At 34.0% G+C, this 11008-nt stretch overlaps 3 protein-coding genes across 7 annotated transcripts in view; 1 reads left to right on the top strand and 2 right to left on the bottom strand.

The window, feature by feature from the left end:
* Positions 1-854: 854 nt before the first annotated feature.
* LOC111634286 (putative fatty acid elongation protein 3) lies at positions 855-2158 on the bottom strand. Its single transcript, XM_023379025.1, has one exon. The coding sequence runs from the start codon at positions 2156-2158 to the stop codon at positions 1349-1351; it is 810 nt and encodes a 269-aa protein (XP_023234793.1). The 3' UTR covers positions 855-1348.
* Positions 2159-2560: 402 nt separating this feature from the next.
* LOC111634279 (putative fatty acid elongation protein 3) overlaps positions 2561-11008 on the bottom strand; it is a 43423-nt gene continuing 34975 nt past the window's right edge. For all 5 annotated transcript variants that reach the window (XM_023379018.1, XM_023379016.1, XM_023379015.1 and 2 more), the window contains one exon: positions 2561-3437. In XM_023379018.1, coding sequence (XP_023234786.1) covers positions 2614-3423 — 810 coding nt within the window. In that variant the 5' untranslated portion in view covers positions 3424-3437 and the 3' untranslated portion in view covers positions 2561-2613. The remainder of the gene's footprint in view (positions 3438-11008) is intronic.
* LOC111634285 lies at positions 8517-11000 on the top strand (the record flags this gene model as incomplete). The annotated part of the gene is made up of 2 exons (XM_023379024.1): positions 8517-10781; positions 10818-11000. Coding segments are annotated over exons 1-2 (2301 nt in total), but the record flags the coding sequence as incomplete, so codon positions are not given.

The following is an 11008-nucleotide window of genomic DNA, read 5'->3' as shown; positions in this document are numbered from 1 at the left end:
TGTATTATAATTTTATTACTAAAATAATGGCTAATTTTTTAGCTAAGATATTAATTTTTTTCAGAATTTAACCATCAGGAGAAGTGGATATAGCACAGTACATTAGTGGATGTTTCAGTGCTTGAGAGTTGACAGTGTTTTTAGTCGGCGCTTTTGGACGTATTATAATTAGTAATTTATTTAATTTTTTCAGATAATTGTTTAATTTTTCTATATAATTTTTATATAATTTTTGTTTGCGTCGACTATTCGCTACCACTTTTTGTGTATATTATTATTATTGGCTATAATTGTTATCATTGTCGGTTTTATTTGCTATTGTTATTAATAATGTATTGCTTTTTTTCTTTTTTTCAACAGGCTAATTATTACGCGCTGTACTATTAATAATAATAAATTTTGAGCTGGAATTGATAATAATGATCATAATATGGTTTTTTGTTGTTGTTGTTGCTGCTGCTGTAATATGCTCTACATACAGAGTTTTCCTTGTACTATTAAATAATAATAATATTTAATGTACTGTACATTATAATAATATAAGATGTTTCGGTCACCGAATTTCACGGAATATGATTGAAATGAATTTATTCAGCGTAATGTTTTAGTAAATAATTCCGACAATCGGTCCTATTTATTAGAAACAAAAAGAAACAATTATTATACAAATCACAATTAAAAAATGCAACTGGATGTAGATACAATATTTTTATTCAGTTTTTGTACGATGCTTCAAATATCATACAAATTTGTCATAATTATTATATTTATTATCATATAATATTATTTTATTATGTATTATCTTTGTATAACAATATTTGAAGAAAAAGTTTATTGCAAAAATTTGATCCAAATCCACAAAATAATTATTAAATATTTGAAATAATGGCCCTGCTGCTAAGGTTGCAGACTACTGCTCTGGGAATACGGAATCGAATCTGAATGGGTCGAAAAACTCGGGAATTTTCGTGGACTGATTTCTACTAATATGTCGGGCCTCCTCCCCATAATTCATTCGGATATCGCCATGTGGGCCTGGCCAAATCCACGGTGAGTTTACAAAAAAAGATGGCAAAAACATCCACAGAACAAAACCAAAAAATAAATAAAAACAAGAAAAACACATTTCAAATACTTCATATTAAAATTTTTAAAAAATCAAAATAAATTGTATTAAGATATATATTATAATTTCTAGTTTTTGTACGTTAGGCCTAAATGTCCTTCATTTATGGAACATTTCTAACACTAAATGTGAATTTTAACAGTTATATCTATCTAATTCTTTAAATATCTTTAAGTAAACAATTTGTATATATTATTTACAATTATGATTACATCATAATGCTTATTCATGTTTCTTTTTTGAACGAGATTTAATGTAAGAATTATAAAACAGGTAACTAAATAAGAATAAATATGATGAATATATCACGAAACCGGTTTCGAGAACATCTTTAGGCGTGTCACATTCATAATTATTTACGTGAAGCCAATATACCCAGAATGAAAGAAGAACACCGAATAACATCTGTAATGTTTGAATGGCCGTGATGAACATGGCGAATTTAACAGGAATCTTCACATCGATTGATTTTAGAGTAAAATAACTGTACATAAACGAATGCACGAAAACATTTGTATAACTTAGTAAAGTTCCGAAAGATGCTTCCCTATATGCAGCGTGCCACATTCCGATTAAAGTTGCCACATGATGATACCAGTGCAGAAACATCAGATTTCTTTTTCTCAGTACAATTAGAACAGTATCTCCCAATTCCCATACTTTTGAAAACAGAAATAATGTACCCCAAAATATGAACTGTGGAGATTGTTCCGTAAGCATCTTATCACAAACGATATGATAAAACGGGTAATGACTAAATGCAAACAGGAATCCTGGAAATCCTCTTACAGTCGTGATGATACTATATAGCGCAAGGATCCCATTCCAAACGAAAGATGCACGTTTGAGTTCGAAGGCAGGTCTGGTCTTCATGTATTCACGAAGAAAGTAGATGGTTATCAGGTAGATGGTAGCAATGTAGACTGAATAATGCCAATAATTCCGATAGAATCGTTTCACATCTTCCTTATCGATAATAGTTTCGAATTGAAAAGGAGCTGGAAGCGGTTCGCTTAAGTTTATCGCTTTCATCTTGANCTCTGGGAGTCCGTAATCGAATCTGAATGGGTCGAAAACTCAGGAATTTTCGTGATGTGACACGCCAGATATGTCGGGCTTCCTCCCCATAATTCATTCGGCTGCCGCCATATGGGCCTGGACAAATCCAATTTGAGTTTGCAAAAAAAAAAGGAAAAAGATGCACAGGACAAAATCAAAAAACAAGAAAAACACATTTTAAATACTTTCTAAGTAAATTTATTGTAAGACAAAATAAACTGGAATAAGATATACAGTAAAATTTCTAGTTTTTGTACATTAAATGTCTTTTATTTGATAAATATTTCTAACATTAAATGTGAATTTTAACAGTTATATCTATCTAATTCTTTAAATAACTTTAAGTAAACAATTGGTACATATTATTTACTCATTTTCATTTTAAAGAGACAAAGATATCATTTTCAATCATTATTACATTATAATGCTTATTCATGTTTCTTTTTTGAACGAGATTTAATGTAAGAATTATAAAACAGGTAACTAAATAAGAATAAATATGATGAATATATCACGAAACCGGTTTCGAGAACATCTTTAGGAGTGTCACATTCATAATTATTTACGTGAAGCCAATATACCCAGAATGAAAGAAGAACACCGAATAACATCTGTAATGTTTGAATGGCCGTGATGAACATGGCGAATTTAACAGGAATCTTCACATCGATTGATTTTAGAGTAAAATAACTGTACATAAACGAATGCACGAAAACATTTGTATAACTTAGTAAAGTTCCGAAAGATGCTTCCCTATATGCAGCGTGCCACATTCCGATTAAAGTTGCCACATGATGATACCAGTGCAGAAACATCAGATTTCTTTTTCTCAGTACAATTAGAACAGTATCTCCCAATTCCCATACTTTTGAAAACAGAAATAATGTACCCCAAAATATGAACTGTGGAGATTGTTCCGTAAGCATCTTATCACAAACGATATGATAAAACGGGTAATGACTAAATGCAAACAGGAATCCTGGAAATCCTCTTACAGTCGTGATGATACTATATAGCGCAAGGATCCCATTCCAAACGAAAGATGCACGTTTGAGTTCGAAGGCAGGTCTGGTCTTCATGTATTCACGAAGAAAGTAGATGGTTATCAGGTAGATGGTAGCAATGTAGACTGAATAATGCCAATAATTCCGATAGAATCGTTTCACATCTTCCTTATCGATAATAGTTTCGAATTGAAAAGGAGCTGGAAGCGGTTCGCTTAAGTTTATCGATTTCATCTTGAGTTTGTGTTCTGGAAAAAAAGCTGTGTTATAATACAGTATATAAAATACACTAAAATAATAATATTCGTTTAAAAATATATAAATAAATAAATATTAAAAATAATATTTTATTTGCAGTAACTATAAACTACAATAAGTTAATAAATTTCTTAGAAATATTTCAAATGTAAGGTCAAAAATATTTTATCAATCTGTTTCACTTTACGCCTTAATCGTATATACCCACGAATGTCAAACTGCGACTCTTCCACACCCTATACTTATACAATTTCTATTTACAGATGTCAGCTACTTACACATGCGTAATATTTTCGAAGTTTGCTGATTTATGTAGTGTTATACACAAAAATTGTAAGCGTAACTTGTCATTGGAACAGGCAACTGAAAGCTAATGATCCCAAATTTTACATGGTATTCCAACTAAACCCACGAATCTACTAGTAAACGAGGAAACATTAGTTTGCATTTAGATAAAATGTAAAGAAATTCATTTATAATAAATCTATTTCGTGAAAATTTGTAGATAGGTTTTCTTACAAATGTATCCAAACTTAGGCCTTTTTAACCTAACATACTAGTGATATTTACTATAAAATAGTGATATCCACAATATTGTAACACCGTTCCAATAGAGTTGCTGTTTTAGAATTTCTGATTGGCCACATACTGTATTGAAAGCCACATTGGGGATCATTATCAAGCCTTGTCACTATAGGAGTCATAATATTGTACTCATAAAATACACTTAATTAATCTCACAATCGCTTACAAAACAATATACGCTAATTATAGCATATTATTTTTGTTTTTTAAATACAGTGGAGCGTCAATTATCCGAATCAATTGGAGAATGGGGTTGTTCGGGGGGAAATCGATATTTCGGATAACCGATTATGTACGTAAAAATATATTAACCTATCCCATGTTGAAATTTTTCTCCGTTGCGTGTCGCTTCGCGTTGAATTTTCGTCGATGTTAAGCCTAACGAAGACTATTGTATCGTAAAAAATATTTTTTTATTTTGTACAAACAAAATAAATATATTGAAAAATATAAAAACAATAAAAAAAATTATACTTCAGAAGTTAATTTAGTATCAAAAACGTAAAATATTTGAGTAACCCAAGACATGGCCAAAGATTGCAGCGCCACAGCACTAGCAAAAATTCAAATTTGCTGACTGGAATTCTTTCGGATAATTGACGTTTCGGATGATTGACTTTCGGATAATCGACGCTCTACTGTAATTTGTAGCAATTTTTTAAACTGAAATTTTTTTAGAGAACGTCTATGATAAACCTGCTGATGAGGGACCAACAGGTCCGAAACACAAAGATCTCGTGTATGCGTTCAGATGATATTTAAAGACCGTTTTTCTGAGTTTGTTTACTTAATTTGAAGAACCAGTTATCCAGTTTAATAAGTCCTAATAATAGGTAAGTCCTAGTTGACGTTTAAATTAATAAATTAAGGACACAAAGGCATTTAAATTTGATCGTTATCCAAAGTCTAAAACTTTGGCAGACATAAACATCTTTAAAGCTAATTATGCTTACTATAAAGCACGGTTTGCCACCCTGGTATAGATCTTTTGCCGGTGTATGATATATTGTCCATGCGCTAACTGATAGTACAAATTTCTGCTCACTGAAGCCCTTCTATAGGAAAGGGCTGATGTAATCTTTTCCTCTAATAACATAACTGCACATTGCCGAATAATACACGCTATTACCCTTTATTGTATTCCGAAATATCAAGTGGTATCTAGCAACAGACTATCAAATAATTCAAATAAATGTTTCACTGAACAACACTATGAAATAAGGGAATGGTTATACAGTACTCCTTTTGTAATCTATATCTCATATCTTTTTTTTTCATAGAGGAGTGTGATAGCTATGTGCTTTTCACTCCAGAAGAAACAGTAAGGAAGAGTCGGTCTTATAGAAGACGACCAATCCGAGGAAGACAGGATAGAGGTTACTAAGTAACCAAAGCCGGTCTTATAAGAGACGACCCCCGCGAGAAAGGGAGACAGAATGCCTTCCGGGAGGACTTGGAGGGGTCGGTCTTATAGAAGACGACCAATCCGACCCCCGCGAGAAAGGGAGACAGAATGCCTTCCGGGAGGACTTGGAGGGAAAGCTGGCCCCTATTCAGGCGTCATTGGCAAGGAGGAAAGCCCGGAAAAAACTCCCGCTGCCAGCTCGTCCGAGTGAGGCGCGAACACCCGATCGAACTCCGGTGTTTAGGGTCTGGTCACCACTAACAAGTGGAGACGGAGTCCATTCGGCCACCGGTGGGCCTTGTAATCTATACTAATATTATAAAGAGGTAATGTTTGTATGTATGTAAGTTTGTTTGCAGCAGGTAATCTCTGAAACTACTCATCCAATTTCAAAAATTCTTTCACCAATACTTAGAATGGAACCTCAGGGTGGACATAGGCTGTATATTATTCCGTTAAGCATTCATATAAATTAAAATATATAATCTAGGTTAAGGCTTTTATGTCCAACAGATGGCGCTACGAGTACGACGTCCTAAGTTTGCTTTTCTGTGAGGCATTATGCTTTTCTGTGAAAATGAACTAAAGCAGATCATCTTCTATCTATCTATATAAATAAAAATGTAATGTTTGTTTGTTCCTACCGATTCCTTTGAAATTCTGACACAACGCAGCATTCGAATACGCACGTGTTTTTATATAATATACGTGTCAAAATTCCCCCACTGGAGGGAGATGGTTAGGATTAAGGCTTAAGCTTAGTTCACACTGTACGCGATTCGCTAGCGAAAGCGAAAAACAGAGCGAATAACACGTCAGACATGTCGTTTCCGGCGAATTTTACCATTTCACGAATCGCTTCGAAGTTCGGAACTGTGGAGCTTTTTCGCCAGCGAAAAAATTTCGCACCAATCGTATTCCCGCTAGTTGTCACGTGGTTCTTGTTGTTTTCAAGATGGCTACAGAAACTTTCTCACGCAATAGATTACATGTTGTAATAACGGATTTTAATATTTCTCTCACCCAGCATCGTTTTCTTTTTGACTTATTTTTCTTTCTCAATAAATAAACAAATGTGGTTAACGACGGAATATCGGAAGTGGCCATTTTGTTTTTCGATATGACGTTTTCACTTGCTTGCAAATGATTGGCTATTTAAAATTCGCAATCGCTTTTCGTTTTTGGTTGTAGGGTCAATNTATTATATTAATGTTCTGCAATAATGTTAATTAAATTTTAATTTTTTTTATATTTAATGTATCGGTTTATATTTAAACTGTTTTCAGATATTCAGTTTTGTAAATAATAAAAAGGAAAAAATAGTTGTTCCTTCCGTTCACACAACATTTAACCTCTATCAAGCATTTTCATCATCCCAGTTCACTTACAAATTGTCCGTATTTGAGTTTTGTTTTCGCTACAAGTATAGAACAAACTTTATTTTCATATATGAATTTTGCTTTTTGTGGTACTGGGTAATGAAATAAAAAATATCAAAGCCCAAAACAGATTTAAACGGTCAACCACTGTTGCCATTATGCTATATTTAGTGTGCCGTGAGTGGGTTAACCAGTAGTTGACTTGAACCCATAGAATGTAATTTTTGTACTCAAAGAAAGTTATACTCCATACCAATTGTTAAATTTCACTATTATACTTCATTTTAAGACTGCATTTTCTATTTTCTGATAATTTTTGTGATTATTATCCACCATAATCCTGGAAATAATGTTACATTAATAAATAATTTTGCTGATTGAGGTTTCAAAATTGTTTTTACTGAATCTTGTGCTTTTTGCCCAATTGAGAATATAAAAAGCATTAAAATTTATAATTCTCTTTTGCTTAATAGCCAAAAGAATTTTACTGATGTATAAACTCTCTCTCTCTCTCTCTCTCTCTCTCGAGTCCAGATAGGGACTTTAGAACTTCTTTATGTAGGATCGTATATTTGTATTTTATTCTATGTTGTTTTCATTAAACTTTATTTTTATTTCGTTAAAATGGTCTCGTTCTTGATCTCAAATATCAGCCGAAGTCTTATCGCGAATCTACGATACCTCCCTCTCGGAAAAGTACAAAATTTTTATTTCGCGTGTCAGCTCTAATTAGGCTGGTGTCAGGAAAAATCAATAGGAAGATCACAAGAACTTCCTGTTCACAAATAAAATATTACTATAATCCCATCTAGTTACACTGTGGGCAGATCTTTCGGATCTGACGCCGAACACGGGTGACAGACAACTTTGTCTTAACCCCGGATTCCCACAATGGAGTAACAATAAAATAAAAAGCTTCGGTCAATATTGACAAAACTAATTTATTTAAAAAATTTTTCTTAATTAGATAAATTTAACAATATTAGTCGGCTTAATCTGTTATTTATCTAACCACCTAAAAGGGGTTTGTGGACTAATAAACAAAAGTTGTTATGTCCCTCTAATCTCACTGTTCAACAGAATTCAAGAATTACCCTGAAGCAATTTTAATTTTCATATGTTTTATTTAAATGCATTTCGGATCCAACTTTTTGTCGATCTCTTCTCAGTAATGTTTACAGAAATATTTTACAGTAGATACCGTCTACAACAAAAAGTCCGAAATGCACATTGGGTGTATTTAACGTATTTTGTACATATTGGTTTAAATCATTGTACAATTTTTTGTAACTTAACTATATATTAAATCTAAGAAATTTGTGTGATAAGCCCTAATATAAGTAACTGTTTTAAGTTAATATAATACGTTTAATTATCATCTGTTTTCAGATTTTATGGCCACACCAAATAATGAAATTAATTTATTGTTTATAATGTTTGAGCTGCTAACTATAAATGTAATAAGTGGTATTTGGATATTTTTAATGAATGTGGCTCCCTGACCTATTTAAATATAGTGTTAGCCCCTCAAGCGCCACCGTATTTTTGTCATAAAAAAAAAATTATTTAAAAAATTTGTGAACGAGAGTAGTTCTGTAACGGTCATTTGTAGCAGCCATTTTGTACCAGTGTTTCATTCCGCATTAAACGTTATTTTTTGCAAAACCGCAGTACTTTCATATTTTTACAGTCCATTAAAGATCGACAAACATCTGGTCCGTCGAGGCGGATCAAGAAGAAAAGAGAGACAACTTCGCAAGCAAATAAGATTGGGTCAAACTTCATTAAGTCACCTATCCAAGGTAGGAGGAATTTACCTGTCCGTTATACGTGGTAGACAGTTTAAAATGGATCAACTCGAGAAATTAAAGAAAAAGCGCGCTTCGATAAGAGCTAGTGTGACGAAATTAATTAGTAAAATCGATAGTTTAATTGAAAGCGACGATAGAGAGACAGAAACTCATCTAGAAATACTGGATCAGTTGAGTCGAAAGGAAGAGTCATTGAGAACCTTAAACGGGGAGATTGAGGGTTTCATTACTAGCCCAACTGATTATGACACTGAGATAGTCAATAGTGAAGAATATGAGGACAAAATTATAAGTTGTAAATTTAAGATCCAGTCTCGTATTAAACGATTAGAAGCAGATTCGTCCGTGGTCACGGTGACTCAGGGCCCCGTAGTTCGAAATAATTCCGCTAATATTAAGTTGCCGGAGATTCCTCTACCGAAATTCTCTGGAAAATATGAAGAATGGAGTAACTTTAAAATGCAATTTGATAATATCATTTCGTCAAACGAGCAACTGTCGGCAGAACAAAAACTACATTATTTGAAGGCTGCTCTCGTAGGGGAAGCTAAGAGTTTAGAAACGTTAAACGATTCGTTTGCTTCATTGTTTCAAGCGCTACAAGAAAGGTACGAAAATAAGAAATTAATAGTAGAAACCCATGTTAATGCGATTCTGGACTCTGTAAAATTACCTTATGAGTCAGCAAGGGGTTTGAGGAGTTTAATTGATAGCATCAATAGAAATATGCGAGCACTAAAAGTCCTAGGATATGAAAGGAATGAGCTTTCTGATATCTTAATTTTAAATATCGTACTTCAGAAGCTGGATAAGGAGACTCTAAAACAGTATGAGTTCAGTATCAGTTCGAATGACGTTCCTAAACTAGATAATTTGATTTCATTTTTGGAAAAGCGTTCTCAGATTTTAGAAAACATTAATAAGACCACGTTCGTGAAACCAAGGTGTAGTCAAGATAGAGTTAAACCGAAAAGCTTGTTTGTGAAATGTAACAATTCTATGTCTCATTGTATTTTATGTAAGCAAAATCATCCTGTTTACACTTGTGATTCCTTTTTACGGCTTGAAGCCTCCCAAAGAAACGATGTGGTGGCCAAAAACAACCTCTGTTTCAATTGCTTAAGTGATCGGCATAAGTTATCCAGTTGCAACTCTAAGAGCTGCTGTAAGATATGCCGAAAGCGACATAATACATTACTGCATCGAGAGAAACAAGCTATGATTGGTTCAAATGTGCCAGTGGTCGACAGCAAACCGACTCCAATCAAGCAGGACCTTAATCCCGACGCAATAGAGTTTCGTGAAGGTATACCTCACTCACTGTCATGCATTGACAATGGAAATAAGACAGTAATTCTCTCGACAGCCATGGTTTGGGTTTTAAATCATACTACCGGAGCCAGCATTCAAGCGCGCGCAGTATTGGACTCGGGCAGTATGTCAAATATCGTTACTAGAGATTTCGCAAGTCGTCTGGGTACCCCGCAAGAAAGAATCGATCTCACAGTCTCCAGTATAAGTGGAAATAAAACCTCGGTCAAGTTTAGGCTGATTGCCACAATAATAAACGGCAATGGATCTTTTTCTAAGAAGCTAGAGTTCTTGGTGGTGCCAAGGATCACGGATTTACTTCCTGTTTCCTCTCTACACATTAGCAAAACAGAAATTCCATGTCAGTTAGCTGATCCAAGATTTGCTACACCAGGCAAGATTGACATGCTTATTGGAGCTGAAGCATTCTTTGAAATAGTTAAGAACGATCAAATTCGTCCATCGTGCAATAATAACCTAACATTTCGTAACACAGTTTTTGGATACATCGCAACTGGATCTACAGAATCTAATAATCAAGATCAATATTGTGGACTAATATCAGAGCCAGAGTCAGTCGATAAGTGTTTACAAAGGTTCTGGCAAATAGAGACTCTAACAGAGGCTCCAAGTTTGATGAGTAAAGAAGAGGAGTATTGCGAAGATCATTATCAAAGAACTCACAGACGTAATGAGGACGGGAGATATATTGTGCAGATGGCAACCAAGGACATACAAAACTTGGGAGAGTCAAGGAAATTAGCATTGAGGAGATTGAATCAGTTATGGAAGAGACTATCAAGGAACAATCAGTTAAAGGAGTTATATCAGAATTTCATGAAGGAGTATTTGGATTTGGATCATATGGAAAAGGTGCAAGAGCATTCTGGTGATCAGGTAGCAAACCCCATATGTTATTACCTTCCGCATCATGGTGTGTTTAGACCAGACAAAACCACTACAAAGTTAAGGGTAGTCTTCAACGCATCTGCTCCCACAACTTCTGGACTGAGCTTAAATGATCATCTCTTGAAAGGTGAAGTAAAGGAAGATGTTTTCGAGATTATGAC

Source organism: Centruroides sculpturatus, unplaced genomic scaffold (assembly GCF_000671375.1).
Source record: "Centruroides sculpturatus isolate CEXI.00-Female unplaced genomic scaffold, Cexi_2.0 scaffold828, whole genome shotgun sequence".
Lineage (NCBI taxonomy): Eukaryota > Metazoa > Arthropoda > Arachnida > Scorpiones > Buthidae > Centruroides > Centruroides sculpturatus.
Note: the sequence above shows the minus strand (reverse complement) of the source record. Positions and strands in the feature narration are given on the sequence as shown.

Bases quoted from the DNA above. Each gene is read 5' to 3' on its own strand.
- LOC111634286 (XM_023379025.1), bottom strand. From the start codon at position 2,158: ATGAAAGCGATAAACTTAAGCGAACCGCTTCCAGCTCCTTTTCAATTC.